General features: G+C 43.5%; 1 protein-coding gene across 5 annotated transcripts in view; it reads right to left on the bottom strand.

The window, feature by feature from the left end:
• garnl3 (GTPase activating Rap/RanGAP domain like 3) overlaps window positions 1-27,086 on the bottom strand; it is a 444,876-nt gene that overhangs the window by 19,759 nt on the left and 398,031 nt on the right. For all 5 annotated transcript variants that reach the window (XM_060841087.1, XM_060841090.1, XM_060841088.1 and 2 more), the window contains one exon: window positions 5,603-5,812. In XM_060841087.1, the coding sequence (XP_060697070.1) occupies window positions 5,603-5,812 (210 nt within the window). The remainder of the gene's footprint in view (window positions 1-5,602; window positions 5,813-27,086) is intronic.

Genomic DNA, 27,086 nt, shown 5'->3' on the forward strand with positions numbered 1-27,086 from the left:
TGGCCCAGTTAGCAATGTCCACATCCCATGAATGATTTAAAAAAGAAAATTCCTCTTGTCTAATCCCAATCCCGAATGTGTTCCCTGAATCCTTTCAATGTTCTTCAACATTGAGCAATTATTTAATTCTCTACCAAAGAACTTCTGGACTCTGCTTCTACAACCATTGTTGATACAAGATTTCACATTTTAGCAAAACAGAAATGGTTTACCAAAGAATGTTTCCATTAACAGAACAGCATTTCTATACTTCAGCAGAGCAAACATGGTAGCATCTTTTTCTCAGCATCGCAAAGGCTTGGCTTCAGGTCTAAGATTTGAACACAGTCTTATGAGTAAAGAGTTATGAGCTATTCATTGTCACATATATCTAGAAAGAAATAGCGAAAAGTGTTTGGTCACCACAATGCAACAAGGTCTGGACAATATCCAGGCTTGGGCTAACACGTGGCATGCAACATTTGCATCACAAATGCCAAGTTGTGACCACCATCAACAAGACACATTCTAACCACCAACCCTTGACATTCAATGGTGTTACCATCACTGAATCCCCCGCTATCAACATCTTGGGAGTTATCACTGATCAGAAACTTAACTGTGCTCACCACAAATAGGCAGTGGCTACAGGAGCAGGTCAGAGGCTAGGAATACTACGGTGAGTAACTCACCTGACTCCCAAAAGCCTGTCCATCATCTCCAAGGCACAAGTGAGGAGTGTGATGGAATACTCTTGCCTGGATGGGTGCAGCTCCAACAACAGGGAAGAAGCTTGGCACCAGCCAGGACAAAGCAGCCTGCTCAATTGGCTACCACATCCACAAGCTTCCACTCCCTCCACCACCAACACTCAGTAGCAGCAGTGTGTACTATCTACAAGATGCATTGCAGAAATTCTCCAAAGATCCTCAGACAGCACCTCCCAAACCCAAGACCACTTCCATCTAGAAGGACAAGGGCAGCAGATACATGGGAACACCACTACCTTCAAGTTCCTCTCCAAGCCACTCATCATCTGACTTGGAAATATATCACCATTCTTCCACTGTTGCTGGGTCAATATCCTGGAATTCCCTCAAGGGCATTGTGGGTCAACCCACAGTAGGTAGACTGCAGCAATTCAAGAAGGCCGCTCACCCTCACCGTCCTAAGAGCAACTAGGAGTGGGGATTCAATCCTGGCCAGCCAGGGACGCCCATATCCCTCTAAAGTGAATAAATAAAACAATCCGGTGCCAGTTTGAGTTATAAAAAAATGAAATTACATAAATAGAGTCCACCTTTTGTACAAAGGGTTTTCAAACACAACCCAGGGTTTCCACAAGGTCTCCTGGGCCTTCAGAAGACCCCACTCTTGGAACAACAATGATAATCCTGCCAAGTGTCCCTACTTCAGAGGCCTACCACAGCCAGGAGTCCCCAGTGTGGGCACGATCACTACCATAGCCAATAATTCGCTGAGCAGATGACAACGCACTGAATTGACACGTCCATGCCTCTGGCCTACTGCAGCCAGGTGTCTCCTCCTCTGGGCACTGCCAATGTTGCTGCCAACATTCTGCCAAGTCCACACGCTGGTAGTTAGGGACAATAATTGACAGTGTTACGTTGTCAGAAGTAACATGATTTTGTGGGAGGTTAAACTAAAGTCTTGTCTGCCTGTTGAGGATTTGATCCCATGGCACAGTTTGAAACGAGTTCTCATGATGAATTCTCATGAGGTCTGGGCAACGTTCATCTCTCAGTCATTACCATCAAGACCCTTCATGTGGTCCATCACCTGACTGCTACTTATGAGCTTTTTAAAGCAGGTCAGATAATAAATTTTCAATTAAAACATTGTGGGCAAGAGCTGCTTTAGCAATAATAACCCTTTACTTAATGCTGGGTTACATTTCTGAAAATTGTGACTTTAAATGAAACAACTTTAAGTGAATCATTCATTCCCATAGGACTCAATGTTAAAGCCAGAGTTAGGTTTTCTTGTATGAAGTAAAAGTGCACAAGTTGAAATATTGTACTGTATTTTTGTGTAAAAACTGTACATTCTTAGCTGAAATAATTTGCAAACTAAAATATATAATTAAATGTAAAAAATACACATAAAATGGAATGAAACATAAACAACCATGTGTACACCCAGTGGCAGAAGTTGAACAGTGCAGGTAACAGTTGAAATCCTGGGATCACCCCTCTTATCGGAAGGATGTTGTGAAACCTAAAAGGGTTCAGAAAAGATCTCCAAGGATGTTGCCAGGGTTGGAGGATTTGAGAGGTTGAATCGGCTGGGGCTGTTTTTCCTGGAGCGTCGGTGGGTGAAGAGTCCTTATAGAAGTTCATAAAATCATGAGGGGCATTGATATGGTAAACAGACAAGGTATTTTCCTTGAGGGTGGGGGAATCCAGAATTATAAAGCCTAGGTTTAGGGTGAGAGGGAAAATATTTAAAAGGGTCCTAAGGGGTAACCTTTCCATGCAGAGGATGGTGTGTGTATAGAATGAGCTGCCAGAGGAAGTGGTGGAGGCTGGTACAAATGCAACATTTAAAAGGCATCTGGATGGGTACATGGAAAGGATGGGTTCAGAGGGATATGGGCCATGTGCTGGCAAATGGCACTAGATTAATTTAGGATATCTGGTTGGCATGGACGAGTTGGACTAAAGGGTCTGTTTCCGTGCTGTACATCTCTATGGCTCTATGACTAATCACTGTCTGTGATTAGGTGGAGAAGACGAGATGAGTGGGAATTCAGGCGTGGAGCCTGCAGCCTGGGGAAGGTCCAGAGATAAGAGCAGGGGGCAGGAGGCAAGGCTCAAGGAGGAACAGCAATGCTGCAGAATAAAGCTGTCTTATGAGGCCCGGACAAGAGGCAAAGCTGGGGAGCAAGGCCTGGAAGACAGCTGAAACCTGGGGCAAAGGCAAGGCTCAGGAGAGTTAAGGGCGTGGTCTGTGAGTTAGGGGTGGTCTGAGGGTTAAAACAGAAGTGCTGGGTTTGGGAGGCGGTTGGAGAAGAGATCTTCTGAGAATGCAATTCACAAAGAAAACATTTGGAACCAACAACACTTAGAGTGAAACTGTCAATGTTAAATGGAGACGGATTCCTGAAGAAGGGTTCATGCCCGAAACATCGATTCTCCTGCTCCTTGGATGCTGCCTGACCTGCTGTGCTTTAACCAGCAACACATTTTCAGCTCTGATCTCCTGCATCTGCAGTCCTCACTTTCTCCCAATGTTAAATGGATAGTTTGCAATTCATTGATTAATGACCTTAAAGTGAAATAACTTTCAGCAGAGTGACTTTAAGTGGGGACATACTGCACAGACACTGTATCATCCATGAAACTCAACTGAGTGCCAATACCCTGTTTGGGCTCAAAACTGCATTCACTTTGAGATCTATCTTTATTTTCTCAAGATCTGTTTAAATGTGAGTCATTAAATGTTAAATCGCCTATGAATCGGAACAAATAGGTGACTGAACTGTTTTTATAAATTAAAACAGAATTCCTTGATCTATTTGAGAACAGTGATTGCATGCAGTTTGGTGAGTACAGTTGAAAATCATTCAATTGTTGATACTGAGCAACACAAAATTTTTTATCACTCTCGCTCCCACCTGTGATTTTAAAATCTCAAAAATATGTTGTAAGAACAATACAGAACCATCTGCTCCTAACTTAACTGTAGTCATTCTCATAGCAAATTAAAACAATTTAAAATAATCTAAAATGTGCCTTTGGATTGCTTAATTTTCAGAGTTTATTTGGATGCAGACCAGTTACTGAAAGTGGAAGCTGTGCAATGGTAAATACATTGATTAGGGACTGATTTTGAATGAATTTCATAGGCACAGTAACTGAGCTGAAACTCCAGCTGAGAGACCATGCGGAAGGCCAATTAAACTCATCTGTTCCTCCGAAAGGTACACACTGAAGAAAGAAGGTTTGGGTCAGTCCAAATTAGTTTTACATTAGTTTTAGGCTTCAGTTTCCTCCTCTAAAATAAAAAGCCCTCTATCTTGAGAAATAATCTGCTTATTTGAAAATCACAGTTAAGGTCTGCTGAATTAATTCTTCCTTTGCAGTATATTACAATTTATAGTTATTTTAATCAATTTGTACAGCTAACTACGGAGAGAAAAGAAGGAATTTGATAATACGCTATTTGATCTCTCTGATGTCTGCATTGCTAAGACTATGGCTAATTTCTAACCTACTCTTTCAAGAGCTGCACTGTGGCCAAACTTGGATTGAAAAAAAACACTTCCCCAGCAATCAATGCTGTTTATCATAGAATCCGTACAGTGTGGAAATAGGCCATGCTGCCCATCGAGTTCACACCGACCCTCCGAAGAGCATCTTACCCCTACCCTGTATTCCCTATGGCTGCTTCTCCTAATTTACTGGACGCTATGGGCAATTTAGCATCTTTAGATTGTGAAGGGGAACCAGAGCACCTGGAGGAAACCCAGGTGAATGCGCAAACTCCACACAGGCAGTTACCTGAGAGTGGAATCGAATTCAGGCCCCGACGCTGTGTGGCAGCAGTGCTAACCACTGAGCCACCATACCACCCTTTTTAAAAGGAGGAATCCCGGTTGGCCCTTTGGTTCACCAAGACTGAAGCAAAGGGATAGGGGAGAGAGCTGGGAGAGGGGAGGATTAAAAGGGGGACATCAAAATAGAGACAGAGAGAGGAGGGACAGTGATGAGAAACAGGAGAGAAGAAAGAGTGGTATCAAACTAGAGAGACAAGATGGAGGAAAGATAGCCAGAAAGAAGAGGGAGGTCAAGTTAGAGAGAGAGAGAGAAAGTGAGAGAGAGAGAGAGAAGTTGAGGAAGAGTAGTGAAAAGAAATAAAAGGGGAAAAAAAATCAAAATAGCGAGAGCCACACATCCAAGAAAGCCAGTGATGAAAAGGGAGAGAGAAGGAAAGAAGGAGAGATGAAATAGGAGATTAAGGAGAGCAACAGAGAGAGGGCAGATTAGAAGATGACGAATAGGGGGGAGCACACTCAAACAGAGAGTGCAAGAGGAAGAGAAAGTGAAAGGGAAAGAGAAGATGGAGAAATGAGAGGGAATAGAGAGATAGGAGAGGGAAGAAGGGAAAGGAAAGGTGATTGAGAAGAGAAAGTGATAGAGAAAGGGATACAGAGAGCGAGTGAGAGATTCATAAACAGAAAGAGAAGAAAAAGAGGAAGAAAATGTGATTTAAAAGCTAAATATCAATCGCAAGGACACCAGCAGGGTGTTTGCTTCAATTGAGTAGAATTGAAGTGAAAACTAAAATGGCTAACCTCCAGCTGCTGCTAAAACCCCAGTACGAGGGTCTGCTCAGACAAACCATGTTAAGTAACCAGTAAGTTACAGTGTTCTGTTCTGTTGCGTTTCAGATCTACACCCATGACCTTATCAGAAATCTGATTTTGAACAGTACTGCATCTTCTTTATAATTCCTCAATTTAACAGCTGCTCCAAAATCTGGGGGAGGTGCCAGATACGGATAAGACAAGTTGGGTAATTCAATGTGTCAAATCCGACTTGTCAAGTGGCTTTGAGCACCACAGGGGAGCTACAGTTTGTCATTCAGGAACAACCCTTACCCAGCAACTCTTTGCGTGTTCTGCATGCAATCTCTTTGATCTCCATGCGAGAAAGTGAAAGTGAGTGAGCTACAGGCATCGCTGCAATTCCACTAGATGTCGGCGTGGTAACGACCTTGGCAACCAGAGGTGACTTCAGAGGCCGCTCAATGCTTCTTCCAACGAGGTTACTGAGAGGAATCTTGTAAATGTGTTTCCACTGAATTTCACCTTAAAATAAAACACAATAGTGTTAACATTTCAACTCCCCCTCCCACTCTGCCGAGGACATGGAGGTCCTGGGCCTCCTTCACCGCCGCTCCCTCACCACCTGACGCCTGGAGGAAGAACGCCTCATCTTCCGCCTCGGAACACTTCAACCCCAGGGCATCAATGTGGACTTCACCAGTTTCCTCATTTCCCCTTCCCCCACCTCACCCCAGTTCCAAACTTCCAGCTCAGCACTGTCCCCATGACTTGTCCTACCTGCCTATCTGCCTTTTCACCTATCCACTCCACCCTCCTCTCTGACCTATCACCTTCATCCCCTCCCCCACTCACCCATTGTACTCTATGCTACTTTCTCCCCACCCCCACCCTCCTCTCATTTATCTCTCCACCCTTCAGGCTCTCTGCCTTTATTCCTGATGAAGGGCTTTTGCCCGAAATGTCGATTTTCCTGCTCCTCGGATGCTGCCTGAACTGCTGTGCTTTTCCAGCACCACTAATCCAGAACAATAATGTTAGCAACAACCCATCAGGCACAGGGGGCTGGTAATTGTTACCAATTGTTACCAATGTTATCCAGTGAGATTGATAACTTCTTATACTAGGCACTCATATTCTTAACATACAGATTCTTGCAACTTTGCTACATTAAACATAGAAACATAGAAAAAAGGAGGAGGTTATTCACCTGTTCCACCGGTCAATCACTCAGTTCTCTGTTGCTGCTTTCTCCTCATAGCCTTTGATCCTTTTAGCCCTACGAACAATACGCTAACTCCTTAAAAACTTTAAATGTTTTGATCTCAACTGCTTTCTGCTGCAGAGAATTTCACAGGCTCCCCACTCTCTGGGTGAAGACATTTCTCCTCATCTCGACTCTTAAGTGTTATAGAATGTCATAACCAAATAAATAGATTATCTACTAACGTGGTGTCACTGTTAGTGATGATAACTAACTAAAATGATCATTTAAAAACTAATATATGTTAATAAAACCCTCTGTGTCAAATTAACAGAATACTCCAAATAAACCATTTCCTGATTATAATGGTGATGAAAATAGGCACAATATTAATATCTAAAAAGGGAATTGGACAGATATTAATAATGAAATGATTTGTTGACTCTGAAAAAACACCAGGCAACTGGAAGTAATTTACAATGCTTTTCAGGGAGCTGACCCTCAGCACTGTAGGCCAAATAGCTTCTTTTTAATTCTGTGAAAATGAATGTCATTCTTGATGGAAGGTACGTTGTGTACCATATTGTGGATATATCCAAAACGTTCACTATCTGGAATCTCAGCAATCATTCTGTCAGTGTATGGACAGAGATATGTATATCTTCATACACTCAGTAATAAAGAAAAAATCTAGCTACAGCAAGTTGTTCAACCCTGCGCAGGGGGTGTATCAAACAGACTCTTAACAATAATAATCACATAAATAATCGTAAAATGCATGATGATCTTAACAGCCAGTGTGTTTTTTAATGTGAAGTCCTTAAAGAGTCAGTCACCATGTTTTTCAGTGACATTGCAACTCAAGATTTGGAGGTGCTGGCGTTGGACAGGGGTGTGACGACACCCGATGAAGGAGCAACGCTCCAAAAGCTAGTGCTTCCAAATAAACCTGTTGGACCAAAACCTACATGGCAATTCAAGGTAATGTAAGTATTAACAACACAAGGGGGGTGTCAATATTCATGAGAAAGCATTGTGCCCACTCAGAACAGGTTTCAGCATCCCTGCTACAAACAGCTCAGAAATAATCAGCATTAGGGAACGACATAAACCAGAAGGTGGCATGTTGGAGCCAGCACATCATTTCCGCAGAGACAGGACAGGTCTGCAATTATCCACAGGCTGAGTGTTATTAACCACACTGCGGCTGAGTATTTAATTGCACTGTGTTGCGCTGACGCCCATTAATACTCATATTCAACATTACTCCTCATTAAGACGTGCATGCTTAATACCCAGTTAACTAGAATTTAATTTTGCTAGCCCCTTTTAAAATTTTTATTGTCATTGGAGTCATGAACTTCTATTGTGTGGGATTATTTTATGAATCGTTACCATAATAGAGTTATTTTATGATTCAGCAACCAGGGACAGGTCGCCTGCCAATAGTGAATGTATCAGGCTGTAATCTCTCAACTGAGGCACCATCCGTAAGTGTAAATTCAGCAAATCTGGTGGAATATGGGTATAATAGGAGCAGACAAGCCAAACTTCACAATACACATTCCCACCAAGTGAGACTCTGTATTAGGAATGAAGGCCCTCAGAAAGTGACTCAGTGACATTGTCTGCCTGGCAAGCTCAACAACTGAGATTTCTAACCTGCAACTACAAAGGTACAAAATACTTAACCTCGACGACTATCCATGATAACTTAGCTGTTCTGAACAAGAGCTGAGCAGCATTATCAGTCCCTCTCACACTGCCAACAGAAATACCAAATGTACGACACAACCCTGCCAAGAGTTTGCAGTATTTTCTGTAAAGTCACTGTTGTTTAAAGGACTAAAGGTAACAAAAACTTGAATTCATGACATGGAGGTGCCGGTGTTGGACTGGGTTGACAAAGTTAAAAATCACACAACACCAGATTTATAATCCAATAGGTTTATTCAGATACAGTAGCTTTTAGAACAATGCTCCTTCATCAAGTGGTTGTGGAGTATAAAATCATAAGACACAGACTTTATAACAAAAGATTACAGTGTCGTGAAACTGAAATGATATATTGAACAAACCTGGATTGTTATGTCTTTCATCTCTTAGCATGGGTTGCAAGTTTCAGTTCATTAATATGCAAATCCCTGAACTTCTTTTAAGTCACCTTCCTGAGATAACTTAAGGTTTTATAACAAAAGGTGACATCTCAGCTCAGACAATGTATTAAAGGTGTGAGGTCAGAGTCTGTCTGTATCCCAATCTTGAGTCAGACTGGTTCTATTTCCAAAGTGGAATTTACAAACTATCACATGGATTGACCGCCTGCAGATTGTGCATCTTTTGAGCAAAATAGAACGTATCTGCAAATATAAATTCACCCCATAGACTTGTGAGTGTGTGTGCACACGCACACATACACACACTCACTCTCTCTCTCTCATGCATGTGCACACACATCCATATAAGTCTACGGGGTGAATTTGTTTTTGCAGAATTATATTTACAGATATGTCCTATTTTGCTCAAAAGATGCACAATCTGCAGGCAGTCAATCCATGTGATAGTTTGTAAATTCCACTTTGAAAATAGAACCAGTCTGACTCAAGATTGGGATATAAACAGACTCTGCCTTCACACCTTTAATACATTGAGCTGAGATGCCACCTTTTGTTATAAAACCTTAAGTTACCTCGAGAATGTGATTTAAAAGAAGTTCTGGGATTTACATATTAATGAACTAAAACTTGCAATCCATTCTAAAAGATGAAAGACTTAACAATCCAGATTTGGTCAATATATCATTTCAGTTTCATGACACTGTAATCTTTTGTTATAAATTCTGTGTCTTACAGTCCTACTTGCATTTGCCAATGTTGAGTATCTCTGATCCATGCCATGTGGGTGCAGTCACTCAGTGGGTACTGAACACAGGATGGTATTTTCCACAGGAAGGAGTCAAAAACACCTCTAACTTGTGTGAAATATCACCCCACAGGAACTGACAGTGTGTGTGTGTGTGTGCTTTGTGAGTGTGTGTCTGCACACATTGTAAGGCTACATAACATGGAATGACAGATTTCTTTACCTTGTAGTTACAGCTGTGAATGTGGAGATTTTAATCCTAGGAGGATTGTGTGAACAGGATCTCTCCCCATCACAGCTCGGCATCACTCCTGCCCCCCCACTTTGCATTTTCACAAAAACCTTACAGTTTTGAATATAGTTTTAATCTCAATTAATTCAAACACTTGAATCAAATCACAAAATAATTGTTTTTCATAATAATAAGTGGAATCTAAAAGCTCTGTTCTATAATTCTACTTATCACCCTCATTAAGAAAAAACTCAAGCAAGTGAAGAGCTTGCAGATGCTTACGTGGGGTGAAGGGTGTAGGTGTTCTGTTGCTGTGACAATAACAGCAAAACAACTCCAAACAGAAATATTTCAGAATGACTTTATGATGGAGTCAGTTTGTAATGTACAAGTATGAATGGAAAATCAACTGGGCCAACACTTACTGCAATGTGTTACTCTAACTGGGGAGAAACACGAATAGTCAGACTCCTCTTTGCTGAGGCAACGTAAGTCAGGGATACATCAATCTTTTCTCTGCCCAGTAATTGTTAGCTGTGACTGAATGTTCATTCTGAAAAGTAAATTCTCAGCAAATCTGATTTTGTTTAATGCACAGTCAACATCGTGAAACAGAGTTGCCTTAGATTAATGGAATTATAACAGCAGAACAACTTTACCAATGCTATGTCTGAAATTATATTTGGATTGGCAGAACGTTTTTGGCAGATTAGAGATGAGATTTAAACCTACTGCAAACTCACCTGCTCGCAGGGATTGAAAATCCACCTCCTGTTTTGTCAGAAACACAAGTGAGTTCTATTTTTTTGGGGGACTGACTTCCAAATAAACTATTCTTGTACATTCCAACAGCAGCAAAAGAAAAAAATCTCCTTCTTGTCACAATGATAAGGACCCTTGATGTTCATTTGAAAGCAGGGTTGATCTGATGCTGATTGTTATCATCTTTTATGCCAACAAGCTACTATTGCGTCAACTAAATATTAAAACCAACAGGCATCTTGACTAATGTCCCCACTAAGAGAAAGTGAGGTCTGCAGATGCTGGAGTATCAGAGCTGAAATGTGTTGCTGGAAAAGCGCAGCAGGTCAGGCAGCATCCAAGAAACAGGAAATTTGACGTTTCGGGCATAAGCCCTTCCTGATGAAGGGCTTATGCCCGAAACGTCGAATTTCCTGTTCCTTGGATGCTGCCTGACCTGCTGCGCTTTTCCAGCAACACATTTTCAGCTCTAATGTCCCCACTATTTCACCTTCTTGTCACATGAGGTGAGCCAATTGGTTTAGAATTTTGATATTTCCTTTAATCGGGCTGGGGCAATAGGAAGAATTGGGTAGTTTTCGTTCATCTGTATGACCTCACCTACTATCTCAAATTGCAAGTATGTACTTTCCACAGCAACACTTCTATTTAACTTTTCAGTCTGGAATTTCATAAAACTCAACATGGAGGCCACCATAATCCCTGAGGACCGTTAGAGAGAGAGAGAGAAAACAACTAGTTACAAGTTTAAGCTGAGGGTCACTGTGCTTCAGGTGAGGTTGAGAAGCCAGAGCCTCAAGGTAACGTCAGCCAGTATGAGAATGGAATGCAATGTTGGCATCACTCCATCTCACAAACCGGCTGACCTCCAGCTGAGCTAAGCACCAGTGTTAACACCTGAGATTGAATGTTAATGAAACCAACATGTGAGGATGAGATCATTAGCAGGTTCACAATCTGTTTGAATACATGGTTTTTACATTAAGCCACAGAAACCCCTTTGCCTGATCATTTCTTGGGGCTCATATAAAAGAGAAATGGGATGCTGGGATTTCCATTAGTGAGGGAAACCCAGAAAAGATGTTCAATAGCACAGATCAAGGCAATTCACCAGATCTTAAAATATTTTTACTCCATTGCCAATGAGCTTCATGCAAAGTTAATCTAAAAATGGAAAATGCCAAGTTCTCAAGATACAGGTGGAGTAGAGATGAGGAATCCGATTAGTTTGAGGAACAATGAAGTCCTTCAGTGTAACCTTGGCAGGATCTGGTTTTCAGGAGGATGGGTGCCAGTACGGTGAAAGGTCATTCTCAGATACCAGGTCACTATGAGTCTAGAGTGGGCACACTTATTGAAGCTGGAGGTCACCCTGTGAGATTTTTGAGAAGCAAACTAGAATTGCTTCATAAAAGTGAGCAATTACAGATGGCCAAAAGGACTTTACTGCCCAGATGAACAGATTCCACAAAGCTTTGGTACAAAATGTCAAAAAGCTGAACAGACTGCCAGTCTTTATCTCAAGGGAGTTTTCAATGGAAAAGTGAGAAGTGACATATTGTACTGAGCACTGGTGAGACCTCACCTGGAGTGCAAGATTCATTTCTGATCACCGCATCTCAGGAAAGATACACTGGATCTGGAGCTAATGAAGTGAAGTTTCACCAGAATTATATTGAGTCTTGAAGGATGAAATTGTGCTCATCAGGACAAATGCAAAAATGGCACAAGTACAACAATTTCTCCCACCAAGGATGAGTCAGCAAGTTGACTCTGAAAGGCAGTGGCATTGCCATGAAGAAAGTGACAGGAATTATTATCTCCACAAGCTGCTAGATTCTTCCATAAAGCCACAAGGCTCGAGCACACCGTTTCTGTCTTCAGAGTACAGGTTTTCACAATCAGTCTATGATTAATTATTCTAAATTGGATGATCCTGTAGCTGTTAGCACACTCTGTTTGGTCAGTAAGTGCAGCCCAACTATTGAATCACATCTAACAGTAGATGTTTGCATTCCACAAGGGTGGACTGGTCAAGTATGGTTTGTAGGCAGCCTAGCATGGACAACTGTAGGAACATGTTCCTTGATTTGATGAGCCAATTGTTGGGATGTAAGGCCTACAATATACTTTCACTGAGGAAAAGCAGAAGCTGGTAAATGAAGCGAAGCTATAGATTAGTCACAATCTAAATGACTAGGGTAATAGGCATGAGGAGGTTAATGACTTATTCCCTTCTTATGTAAAAGGGAGAGTTGGCTAGCTCAGTTTGCTGGACAGCTGTTTTGCGATGCAGCATGATGCGAAGTGTGGCCTGAATTCCTGTACCAGCTGAGGTTAGATGAAGGACTCACCACTCAACATCCCCCCTCACCTGAGGGGTGGTAACACTCAGGTTAAACAATCACCAGTTATCTCTCTCTTTAATAGAAAGAAGCCCTATGGCTCAATAGGATTCCAGCAACTTTATCTTGGTGGAGGCCTGTACTTTCACAAGTTGCTGTTAATGTCATTTAGGTAACAGTGCAGAACACCAGCCCATTCATAAAGAGTCTGTAACAAGCTTGTAATATTACTTCTGACTCTTATCCAGAACAGCGAGACATTCAAACCCCAGATGGCATGTTTGCAGCCTTTTTCATTGGGGTTATTCTGAGGTCATCAAACCAATCGAGGATCTCATCGTAAATGTTACAAGCAATTGTGGCACAAATACATCTCCTGCATACTGCGGAGAGAGAGCCTGAGCTAAGCGAACGCTACATGCCCATAGATTCAAATGCCATGTTAAAATGTCAGGGAAATTGATTTTTGAATTTAGTAAACACAGTGTGTGAAGCTGCTGTTGCTACTCTTTTACATTCAGTGCAGCAAGGACCAGTCACTAACAGACTCACAAACAAGCACATGGTCACATCAGCGCTGCTCAAATCAAAACTTAGATTTTTATTTTTACCTTACACTTTTTGATGAACTGTCCCGGTGGTGCTGATTGCAGAGTCATAGAGATGTACAGCACGGAAACAGATCCTTCGGTCCAATTTGTCCACGCCAACCAGACTTCCCAACCCAATCTAGTCCCATTTGCCAGCACTTGGCCCATATCCCTCTAAACCCACCCTGTTCATATACCCATCCAAATGCCTTTTAAATGTTGCAATCAAACCAGCCTCCATCATTTCTTCTGGCAGCTCATTCCATACACATACCTCCCTCTGAGTGAAAAAGTTGCCCCTTAGGTCTCTTTTATATCTTTCCCCTCTCACCCTAAACCTATGCCCTCTAGTTCGGGACTCCCCCACCCCAGGGAAAAGATTTTGTCTATTTATCCTATCCATGGCCCTTATGGTTTTATAAACCTCTATAAGGGCACCCCTCAGCCTCCGAAACTCCAGGGAAAACAGCCCCAGGCTGTTCAGCCTCTCCCCATTGCTCAAATCCTCCAACCCTGCAACATCCTTGTAAATCATTTCTGAACCCTTTCAAGTTTCACAACATCTTTCCGATAGGAAGGAGACCAGAGTTGCACGCAATATTCCAACAGTGGCCTAACCAATGTCTTGTACAGCCGCAACATGACCTCCCAACCCCTGTACTCAATACTCTGACCAATAAAAGGAAGCATACCAAACGCCTTCTTCACTATCCTATCTACCTGCGACTCCACTTTCAAGGAGCTATGAACCTGCACTCAAAGGTCTTTTTGTTCAGTAACACTCCCTACTATTCAGTATATAAGTCCTGCTAAGATTTGTTTTCCCAAAATGCAGCACCTTGCATTTATCTAAATTAAACTCCATCTGCCACTTCTCAGCCCATTGGCCCATCTGGTCAAGATCCTGTTGTAATCCAAGGGAACCTTCTTCACTGTCCACTACACCTCCAATTTTGGTGTCATCTGCAAACTTACTAACTATACCTCTTATGCTCACATCCAAATCATTTATATGAATGATGAAAAATAGTGGACCCAGCACCGATCCTTGTGGCACTCTACTGGTCACAGGCCTCCAGTCTGAAAAACAACTTTCCATCACCACCACCCTCTGTCTTCTACCTTTGAGCCAGTTCTGTATCCAAATGGCTAGTTCTCCTTGTATTCCATGAGATCTAACCTTGCTAATCAGTCTCCCATGGGGAATCTTGTTGAACGCCTTACTGAAGATCACATCTTCCGCTCTGCCCTCATCAATCCTCTTTGTTACTACTTCAAAAAACTCAATTAAGTTTGTGAGACATGATTTCCCATGCACAAAACCAAGTTGACTATCCCTAATCAGTCCTTGCCTTTCCAAATACATGTACATCCTGTCCCTCAGGATTCCCTCCAACTACTTGCCCACCACCAACATCAGGCTCACTAGTCTATAGTTCCCTGGCTTGTCCTTACCACCCTTCTTAAACAGTGGCACCACGTTAGCCAACCTCCAGTCTTCCAACATCTCACTGTGACTATCAATGACACAAATATCTCAGCAAGGGGTCCAGCAGTCACTTCTCTAGCTTCCCACAGAGTTCAAGGGTACACCTGATCAGATCCAGGGGATTTATCCACTTTTATGTATTTCAAGACATCCAGCACTTCCTCCTCTGTAATATGCAAGCTGTATATTTTGCAAGTTGTAACCATCTATTTCCCTACATTCTATATCTTCCATGTCCTTTTCCATAGTATTTCCCCCATTTCCTGTGGCTCCACACAAAGGCCACCTTAACTATTCTCTCCCTAATTACCCTGTTGGCCTTAATGTATTTGTAAGAACCCTTTGGATACTCTTTTTGCCAAAGCTATCTCATGTCCCTGTTTTCCCCTAGTGATTTCCCTATTATTATACTCCTACTGCCTTTAAATGTTTCTAAGGATTCACTCGATCTATCTTGTCTATACCCGACATGTGCTTCCTTCTTTTTCTTAATCAAACCCTCAATTTCTCTAGTCATCCAGCATTCCCTATAGCTAACAGTCTTTCCTTTCACCCTAACAGGAATATACTGTCTCTGGACTCTCATTGTCTCATTTCTGAAGGCTTCCCATTTTCCAGCCATTCCTTTACCTGCGAACATCTGCCCCAATCAGCTTTTGAAAGTTCTTGCCTAATACCGTCAAAATTGGCCTTTCTCCAATTTAGATCTTCAACTTTTAGATCTGGTTTATCCTTTTTCATCCCTACTTTAAAATGAATAGAATTATGGTCACTGGCCCCAAAGTGCTCCCCCACTGACACCTCAATCACCTGCCCTGCCTTATTTCGCAAGAGTAAGTCAAGTTTTTCACCTTCTCTGGTAGGTACATCCACATACTGGATCAGAAAATTTTCTTGTACACACTTAACAAATTCCTCTCCATCTAAACCCTTAACACTCTGGCAGTTCCAGTCTATGTTTAATAAGTTAAAATCCCCTCCCATAATCACCCTATTATTCTTACAGATAACTGAGACCGCTGATAAATTTGTTTCTCAATTTCCTGCTGACTATTAGATACAATCCCAATAAGGTGATCATCTCTTTCTTATTTCTCAGTTCAATCCAAATAACTTCCCTGGATGTATTTCCAGGAATATCCTCCCTCAGCACAGCTATAATGCTATCTCTTATCAAAAAAGACACCCCCCATCCTCTCTTGCCTCCCTTTCTGTCCTTCCTGGAGAATCTGCATCCTGGAACATTAAGCTGCTAGTCCTGCCCATCCCTGAGCCGCGTTTTTGTAATTGCCATGATATCCCAGTCCAATGTTCCTAACCATACCCTGAGTTCATCTGCCTTCCCTGGTAGACCTCTTGCATTGAAATAAATGCAGTTTATCAGTCCCACCTTGTTCTCTGCTTTGTCCCTGCCTGCCCTGACTGTTTGACTCGCTTCTGTTCTCAACTGTAGCAGTCTCAGATTGATGTCTTTCCTCACTATTTCCCTCACACCATTCTGATTTTTCGCTGCTGGCCACAGAAATGTCTGTCTGTGCCTCAGACTAGAGAGTTCCCCTAACACAATTGATCTCTTGGAACCCAATGTACCTCTCATTGCATTAGAACCAGTCTTGATACCAGAAACTTGGCTGTTCGTGCTACATTCTCCTGAGAATCCATCAACCCCCTACATTTTCCAAAACAGCACACTTGTTTGAAATGGGGATAGCCACGGAAGACTCCTGCACTACCAGCCTATCTCTCTTACCCTTCCTGGATATAACCCCTCTCTGTGGCTGTATCTGAGACTTTTCTTCCATCCTGTAACTGCCATCCATCACAATCCCTTGCTCTTGTCAATTCCTCATTGCCTCTCTCTCTCCAATCAAACCATTCAATCTGATGGGATTCGCAACCAACAGCATTTATTGCAGATATAATCCTCAACTCCCTAAACTCCCACATCCAACAAGAAGGGCATATCACTCTATTGAAGGCCATTTTTGCTTCTTTCAATCTACAGATCCAGAAAAGAGCACAGTCTTATTCCTCAACAAAACACTGCTCAGGCTAAATTAACACTTTTGGCTTATATTTTTAAGTTTAATCAAGCGACATAATCAAGAGACAATCAACTCTACTCACTACTGCAGACATACTGTAAGAGAAATGAATAGGTTTTCTGTTTTAAATATTTACTGTTGTGGTCAATTATTCCCAGGTCAAATATAATGTAATTGGGGCCAGGGTTAAAAAAAAAGTCTTCCTTCTTCTCTGGCCTAACAATAGCTCAAAAATCCTCCTGGCATGAGCCCAGGCTTTATGCCAAGTTGGTGCCTGCCAGGGCTAACCACACACAAATGTGAGGCACCATATCACCAGAAGGTGGCAACCTGCCCCACACTGCAGTTAGTATGTCTCAGAAAGGGCATGCCTGGGCCTCTGATGAAGGAATGGCTTTGCAACCCTTTGACCTCATCCTCAATGCTTTTCTTTCCCCTCAATCCTCAGTTTTAGCCATTCAAATTGCTTCTCAGACTTGGATTCCCCTCTACCCCTCAGATACTGAAGCAATCCATGTTCAAATGTAACAAGATCAGGACAATATCCAGGCTTGGGCTGACAAGTAGCAAGTAACATATGTGCCACACAAATGCCAGGCCATCTTCAATAAGAGGGTAAAAAATGAGGTCTGCAGATGCTGGAGATCAGAGCTGAAAATGTGTTGCTGGTTAAAGCACAGCAGGTCAGGCAGCATCCAAGGAACAGGAAATTCGATGTTTCGGGCATAAGCCCTTCATCAGGAAGGGCTTATGCCCGAAACGTCGAATTTCCTGTTCCTTGGATGCTGCCTGACCTGCTGTGCTTTAACCAGCAACACATTTTCAGCATCTTCAATAAGAGACAATCTAACCACTGCTCTTTCACATTCAATGGTGTTACCATCACTGAATCCCTACTATCAACATCCTTGGGATTACCATTGACCAGAAACCCAAGTGTACTTGCCATATAAACACAATGGCGACAAGAGCAGGTCAGAGGCTAAAAATACTGTGATGAGTAAGTCACCTCGACTCCTCAAAGCACAAATCCTACAAGGCACAAATCAGGAGTGTGACAGAGTACTCGCCACTTGCCTGGATGGATGCAGCCCCCAACAGTACGCAAGATGCCTGACACCATCCAGGACAGAGCAGCCACTTGATTGGCATAGCGTCCGCAAGCATCCACTCCCTTCACCACTGACATTCAATAGCAGCATTGAGTATTATCTACAGGATGCACTGCAGAAATTCTCCAAAGATCCTCAGACAACACCTCTCAAACCCAAGACCACTTCCATCTAGAAGGACAAGGGCAGAAGACACATGGGAACACTGCCACCTTCAAGTTCCTCTCCAAGCCATGTACCATCCTGACTTGCAAATGTATCACTGTTTCCTCATTGTCACTGGGTCAAAATCCTGGGATTTCTTTCCTAAGGGCACATGGATTGCAGCAGTTCAAGAAGGCAGCTTACCACTATTTCTCAAGGGGAATTGAGAACGGATAATAAATGCTGACCAGCTAGCAATACCCACATCCCGTGAGTGAATTCAAAGAAAAAATTGGGACACACGAAACTTACTGGAAATTGATCAGCCATGACTGTCTGGAATGCTGAGCTTGAATATACGGAGACTCCCAGGGAATAACAAGGTGGAGAGCTGTGGCACTGGACTCAGGAAGCAAGAGGTTGTGTGTACCTTAAATATCTGTCCCTTGCTAACGGATCCATGAATTAACCATGGGCGCATGTCTACCAGAAATAAGATGTAGGAAGGGACTTCAAGAGGAATAATATCTTCAGAAAAATGAGGTTTCTTGAGGTGACAAAGTGCTGTCTCTGGCCTAACACTCTGGTTAGCTGAAGAAGATGAGAATAAATGAGACTGACACCTCTGCCCTTGGGGATTTGCTTCATTCATGCACTTGTCCAATCTGCGACCAGGCCAACGTTCTTATCTGCTGTGGGTTGAAAGTCTTTCCAGTCTTTTTGGCATATCATATGTAAACCAGAACCTATTTTAAAAACTACTTTATAACCAACCCCTCTTTTTTGAGGCAATCTGTGACTCCCAGACCAGAATCTTACAGAGCACAGTACATCTGATAGAGGTGGGGCTTGAGTCTATCCAGTCACATGCTCAGAGGAACCTCGATTATCGAAAGGACATAGGCGGGAAGGATTTTGTTCGGTTAATCGAATGCTGGATAATTGAATGCTGGATAACATAATTAGCCAAGCATCTGGACCCTGTGGTCTTGTTCAGATAATCCAAAATTCGGTTAATTCAATGGCAGATAATTGAGGTTCCTCTGTATTGCATTGAAGGAAGCCATTAAGCCCATTGAGTCATTGTTGTCTGTCTGTAAAGCAATCCAATCAGTCCCATTTCCCCAGTAGATGTTGCCAGTTTATTTCCCTTAAGTCCAATTTGCTTTTGACATAACTCATTGTCTCTGCTTCCACCACCTTTAAAGATAACGAGTTCCAAGTTATTGGCAGTTGTTGTGTGCAGTAAAAGTCTTCCTCATGGCCCTCCCTGTATTTCTGCTCAGGAAAATGTGTCAAGATGCATTCTTGAAATGGCTTTTGAGGCGTACTGGGGGAGCGAAATGCTCTTTCAGGCCCCAGAGAAGTAATCAAAAGCCTGATATCTGCCCACTCCTTAACTTAGAACATTACAGTGCAGTACAGGCCCCTTGGCAGTCAATGGGCTCTGCACAGTCAAAGCCCTCATATGTAAATATGGTTTATGTGATCAAAAAAGAATCAACAGAACTCTTACTGGAGAGCCGCAGTACTCCTGGATTGTATACAGTATACTAGGTGGCTGGCAAGGAGTTAAAAGACAGTAATTCAATCAAGTAGATGATGATTATAATAAATCACAACAAGAACGCTCAAACTGTTTTACAGATTGAATTTCTGCCTTCACTTTGAGTCATGTTTTAATCTTTTCTAATATGCGATCACAATGTTTCCTCTGTTCAGTGACATTCAGATCAGGTATTGCAGTCGGCCAAAGTAATAGGTCGATAGTTTTGTAATCAGTTTATATTTCTTGTAGAGTTCCATTTATGACGAAAGCTGATCTCTGAATGCTATTCAGAAGACAGAGTCACAGTAGGTAACTTATTTTGATAAAAGATTAAAGAAAAGAACGTACACGTTTTATTATACAACACTAATCAACATTGACGTAGTATCATTAGTACAATAAAGTGTCCTTTCTACCAGGCCAGCAGTGATATTACAGCAGGTGACCAACAGTTTGTCCAAAGTGGTAGATTGTTGAGAAAGTTAAATATCACACAACACCAGGTTATGATCCAACAGGTTTATTTGGAATCACTAGCTTTCGGAGTGCTGCTCCTTCATCAGGTGGTTGAAGGAGCAGCACTCTGAAAGCTAATGCTTCCAAATAAACCTGTTGGATTATAAACTGGTAATGCGTGATTGCTACCTTTGTATACCCCAGTCCAACACCGGCATCTCCAAACCATTGTTGAAAAAAGTCGAGAGAGAAGTGGAGAGGCAAAAAGGTTTCGCAATACAATTCCAGAGTTTAGGACCTCCACAATTTTTAAAAATTCATTCATGGGATGAGGTGTTATGGGCTCGGACAGCATTTATTGCCCATCCCTAATTGCCCGGGGGCAGGAAAGAGTCGATCACATTGCTGTAGGTCTGGAGTCACATGTAGGCCAGACCAGGTAAGGATGATAATTTCCTTCCTGAAAGGACATTAGTGAACAGATGTCTACAATAAATTCATGGTCATTGTTGGACTCTTCATTTCAGGATTTTATTGGACTGAAATTGCACTGTCTACTGTGGCAGGATTTGAACCCAGATCCCCTGGACATTGCCTGGGTCTCTGGATGACAGGAAAGTAGAGTTGAGACCAGAATCAGATCAGTGTCTTGTACAATGGAGCAGGTATAATGGGCTGAATAGACTATTCCTGAATCTACATTGTATATTTGTACGGATGCTCATTGCTGTTCTCCATCCTAGTTCTCCACTGGCTGTCTCCAACTCTCCTCCAGTGGCTGCAGCGGTTTCAGGGTCTCTCTGGATAGGGCACTTGAGAAGCCCATGGGTTAGCATTTCAGTGAGTTACTGGCACTTGATCAGGACACATCTCTGCCGGTGAGGCAGGTGAAAACCATCTCCCCTTTCACAGCACTCAGAGCTGCATTCTGCAGTTAAAATGCCCAGTGGGCACTCTGAAGGCTACTGAGGGAGGGCAGGTTAAGAGGTATAGGGTGCAAGGCAGGTGAGGTTGTGCAAGGGTGTCAACGAATGAGTGTTTAGGGTAGGTCAGAGTGTGAAGACTAAGGGCAGTCTAGGATCAGACTGGGAGCCTTTCAGCTGCAGGAAGGTGGGAGAGGGTGGGGGTGAGTGAACAAGGGTCTGGCACTGGGAATGGTAGATGGAGGGGTGGGAATTTCAGATTGGTGGGGGGGGAGGAAATATCATTTCACGTAGAGGTGGGGTGGGGTTCAGACCCTGTAGTAGAGGGATAGGAGAGGTCGGATTGGATTGGGGGCAGGGGCAGAGTGGTGGTGGGGGGGCTCACTTTGGGTCCAGTGTGCTGGGCTGAGAGCATGTTGTTGAGTTGAGGGGATTTGGTTTCTGATCAGACGGCTGTGTCACAGCTGGGGGAATAGGGGTGTGAGGGTCTACAGCAATGGGGGCCAATGGTGAGTCCAGGGCTTGGTTTAACAGTTACCCAGGAGTTAGGTGAGCTTGTTAAACCCTTAACGTTTCCAGGGTAATTACTAAGTTTAAGTGACTGAGCATCCTCCAAATCCTCTGACTCTTGGGAAGGGTTCCAGGCCTAGAGCTATTGCCCATCCATTTCTAAGGCACTTCACTCGGAGTCAGCTTTGTTGGGTTTTCCACAGAGTCCAACACCACAACCCTAGACCATCAGAATATTGGTGTGACTCACTCGACTTCATTGATGCTGCCTGGCCTTCTGAGCATGGAATGAAAGAAACATTTTCTACTGCAGAAACAGAGCAGGATGATTTTGTTTTCATGCCTAACCACACTGACCTATTGGTTACTATGTCTCCGATTCTGTTTTGGGCTGCTAGAGAGTGCACTGGCCTCGGACAGGACCAACATTAATCAGGAAGTGTGAATCAGTCTTTCAACCTTAACCTCTTGAACACTGACTTGTCTTTACAGCTGGCAAATTCTAGATGGTATTTCCTGATGGCACCAATGAATATTTAATTGTCACTATTACTCCTAGTATTGTTTACTGGTGCTTCACAGAAATGTGATAGTCACATAACATCTCTGCCACTGTTAAGTGAGAAAAATTTTAAATTATAACCTGGTGGACACAGAAATGGTTTGCAGTGAACCCAGTTTCTATGATATTGCAACAAAATGTTCCCAAGTTTCCCAGCGGAATCCAATCCCTTGGCACGTTGGATATATTAGATAGATACCCGATACATTACCATTTGGTTATCATGAGCTTTCCCTTGTTTCAGTGATCACAGTGTAAGGGAGTTGTCAGAATGATGAAGGTTAGAGCTATTGCAGTTTAGTGAGCTTCATGTGTGATAAAGTGCCCCTTTAATAAGGCTATATTGTCCTTGGCTTTTTTTGTAAAGACGGAGGTTCCAATACTTCTGGAAATAGCTACTCGAGAAGGCTTTTAAGTTATTTTTTAAACATTTGTCCAATGAGAGAGGAGTGGCCAGTTCTCCCAGTTCAGGGGTTTTCCTGGTTTGGTGTTAGAAAGCAGTCTGTTTGATGCTGATAGTCAAAAAAAGCAGCTGGGAAGAAGGGCCCCTGCATCAACAGGGGTTTTCTGGCTCTCTCTCTCTCTCTCTCTCTCTGAAATCTCTCTCCTGTAAGAACCTGTCTTTGAATTTATGGGATGTTACAAGAAATCGGAACAGCTCTTTATTGAGTTGTGCTTTTGTGTTGATTAGATTTTTAAATAGTTGTGTTATTTTAAATTTGGTTTTCTTTTGTTTGCATGTAAATAAATTGCTTTGTTTAAAACTGAGTGGTTTGACCAGCTGCGTTGCTCCTGGAGTATTCCCCTTACATCTGTTTAAAACAACGGGAAAAGTTAGGCTCAGAGCTACTTTCTTACAGTGGTTTGAGGGGGTCTGGCCTGGTCCATAACACATGGAATGCAATAGGAAATCAACATGCAGCTGCCCAAAGTAACACGTGAGGAAAACAAGATTTTAAAAATCCCCAATACCCTCTCTTCTCTTTCCTGTGCTTGTTATGGTGGCCAATTTTGCAAGTCACGCATAAACTGACTATAACGTCAGAACGATTAACTATAGACAAAGATACAGCATTGTGATGCCGGGGCCTGGGGAGAATGCATATTCCAGACAAAGCTGAAAATTCGAGGCACTTTAATCATTAAATGGAATGCAAGATGTCCAGATTCTTTAATAAAATGAAGAGTCAGCAGTTCTTGTGCAAGCACAGTGCTGTTACTGAGCACCTTCATTTAAATAAAAGGCTGAAGCTCAGAGACTCTCCATTAGGTTACTCCACAGTGAACAAAACCTATTTGTGAATGGTTACTGCCAGGAACTAAATGCCTTGTCAATTATAAGCCCTTTCACAGTCATGAAGACTTGTATAAACCTTTGTCTCAATGTGTCGACATTTAAAATACTTCTTCGGTTATTAGTGCCTTATGTTCACTGCCTATTCTTGGGGAGATGATGTTGTGGTGGTGAAGCTACTGAGGAGACTAGAATGAACAATCTGTGTTCAAATCCTATCACAGACAATAGGTAGAATTTCAAGCCAGTGAGTAAAGCTAGTATCAGTGATGTTGTCAGGAAGCTATCTTCGAGTGTTATTAAAAAACTCACCTGGATGTTTTTCCTCCATGCTCCGGGGGCTGGGGCCATCCCCAAAGAGGATACTTAGACTTGAGCTTCATAGGTTTCTGTGTTACAGAGAGGGGCTGACTGCGCCGTCACTGGTTTATTTTAAAGACAACACTCCACATGAGCTGGTGGCTCTGCAGCACATACAGCATGGACCTGCTCTGTCTCACAGGTGACTCCAGACTCTCAACAATGTGGTTGGCTCATAACTGCCCACAGAAACGGCCGATCAGGTAACTCAGTTCAGGGGCAATTAGCGAAGGCTTGGCCTGGCCAATGAAGGAATAAAGAGAAAATAAAGTCTCAGCCACTATTCTCATCAAGGGGAGGTGGACAGACCATCCGAAGGGTGTGTCAGGAGTTTTAGTTGCTCCGGTAGCTTAGTGTTGAATGTGGAGATGTGATGATGGCTGTGCCCAGTAACACCAACCTGCAACTTCAAAATAAGGAAAACCATCTTGTCCCCGCAAACACTGTTCCCTCACCAAACCTCAGCCCAAGGTACAAAATCAACAAGCTGAATGTCCAACAACACGTCGGTCCCATTCCCTCAATGTAGTAGCATCAAACTATCAGATGGTAGAGTGGAGGTAGGAGGCCATAGGAGGTAGAGAGGGATGAGATTTAATGGATCTTTAACCCATTTCTGAATCCCCTCTCTCTTCAGCAGGGACAGGGATGGAAATCACAGGGTTCTAATGCTGCCCCTGCCCTGGCCCCCTGCCCTACCTAACCCTAGGACAGCCACCAGCTCCCCAAGAGCCCTGAAACCCTGTTACTGATGTCCTCTCTCCCATCCCACAGCCTCCACCCTGGATTTTTCTCCTCACCATCCAAGGCCTCAAATACCTCCTTCCAGCTGAAGCAGCCATTTACATGTATTTATTCCAATCTTGTTCATGGTATTTGCTGCTACAATGTAATCCCCTCCACACTTGGGGCAGCAAACCTGCCTGTTGTATGGAACACCTTTCTACTGTCTGCAAGTGTAGCCCAGTGCTTCCAGGGGCCTGACATTTTAAATCTCTCACTGACCTCTCTGTCCTTGGTCTGCTGTACTGTTCCAGTAAAGCTCAATGTGGGCACCTCAGGCTTTCAATGAGGTGTTTTGCTGTCTTTTGAACTGCAGGCAGAGTTCAATCATTTCAGACCGAAAACACCGACCCAGTTTTACTTTCTGTTCTTTGCTTGTTTCATTTTATTTCCCTTTTGGCCTGCAGCCCATCTGCTCTGGGCACCAGCCATGTCCTTGCACGACAGAAACACACACACACACACACACACACACACACACACACACACACACACACACACACACACACACACGATGGTGCTATTTTACACCCGACCTCCTCCATGGAGAAGTCACTTGTGCTCAAAATTACAAATAGCTCAGATACATTTATTTTCTACTGATTTAAAATACAATTTGACCATTGGTTTATAAACCCAATTCACTAACATGTCCATCCACACCCACTCTCCCATTCCCAACATTTTCTCATCTCCCATTCTCACCCACTCCCCCACTCTCACCCACATTCACATCTCCTATTCTCGACCACTCTCCCTTCCCCATTCTCACCTGTTCTCCCATTCTGATCCACTCTCCCATTCTCACCCACCCTCCCATTCTCACCTACTCTCCCATTCCTCATTCTCACCCATCTCCCATTCTCACCCACTCCTCATTCTCAGCCACTCTCCCATTCTCATCCACTCTTCCACCCCTCATTCCCACTCACTCTCCCACTCTCACCCACCCTCCCATTCTCACCCACCCTCCAATTCTCATCCACTCTCCCACTCTCCCATTCTCACCCACCCTCCCATTCTCACCCACCCTCCAATTCTCATCCACTCTCCCACCCCCCATTCTCAGTCACTCTCCCATTTTCAGCCACTCTCCATCTCCCATTCTCAGCCACTCTCCCTTCCTCATTATCACCTATTCTCCCATTTTCACCCACTCCCCATTCTCACCCACTCTTCCATCCCCAAATCTCACCCACTCTCCATCCCTCATTCTCACCCACTCTTCCAACCCCATTCTCACCCACTCTCTGTCCCTTATTCTCACCCATTCCCCATTCTCATTCACTCTTCCATTCCCCATTCTTAACCACTCTCAGTCCCCATTCCCACCACTCTCTTTCTCACCCACTCTTCCATTCCCCATTCTCACCCACTCTCTGTACCCCATTCTCACCTATTCTCCCATTCTCACCCACTGTCCCACTCTCACTCACTCTCCCATTCCCCATTCCTACCCACTGTCCCATGCTCACCCATTCTCCCATTCCCACCACTCTTCCATTTTCACTCACTCTCCCATCTCCAATTCTCACCCACTCTCCCATCTCTCATTCTCACCCACTCTCCCATCCCCCATTCTCACCCACTCTCCCACTCTACATTCTCACCCACTCTCCCATCTCTCATTCTCACCCACTCTCCCACCCCCCATTCTCACCCACTCTCCCATCCCCCATTCTCACCACACTCTCCCACTCTACATTCTCACCCACTCTCCCATCTCTCATTCTCACCCACTCTCCCACCCCCCATTCTCACCCACTCTCCCATCCCCCATTCTCACCCACTCTCCCATCCCCCATTCTCACCCACTCTCCCATCCCCCATTCTCACCCACTCTCCCATCCCCCATTCTCACCTACTCCCCTATTCCCCATTTTCACCCACTCTCCCATCCTCCACTCTCACCCACTCTCCCAAGCCCCATTCTCACTCACTCTCCCATCCCCCATTCTCACCCACTCTCCATCCCACATTCTCATCCATTCTCTAATTCTCACCCACTCCTCATTCGCACCACTCTCTCACTCTTCATTCCTCATTCTCATCCACTCTTCCATTCTCATCCACACTCCCACCTCCCATTCTCACTCACTCTCCCATTCTCAGCCACTCTCCATCTCCCATTCTCAGCCACTCTCCCTTCCTCATTCTCACCTATTCTCCCATTCTCACCCACTCTTCCATCCCCAAATCTCACCCACTCTCCATCCCTCATTCTCACCTACTCCCCATTCTCACCCACTCTCCATCCGTCATTCTCACCCACTCTCCGTCCCTCATTCTCACCCATTCCCCATTCTCACCTACTCTTCCATTCCCCATTCTTAACCACTTTCTGTCCCCCATTCCCACCACTCTCTTTCTCACCCACTCTTCCATTCCTCATTCTCACCCACTGTCCCTTTCTCATTCTCACCTATTATCCCATTCTCACCCACTGTCCCATACCCCATTCCTACCCACTGTCCCATACTCACCCATTCTCCCATTCTAACCCAATCTTCCTTCCTGATTCTCACCAGTTCTCCCATTCCCACCACTCTTCCATTCTCACCCACTCTCCATCACATT

Source organism: Hemiscyllium ocellatum, chromosome 21, assembly GCF_020745735.1.
Source record: "Hemiscyllium ocellatum isolate sHemOce1 chromosome 21, sHemOce1.pat.X.cur, whole genome shotgun sequence".
Lineage (NCBI taxonomy): Eukaryota > Metazoa > Chordata > Chondrichthyes > Orectolobiformes > Hemiscylliidae > Hemiscyllium > Hemiscyllium ocellatum.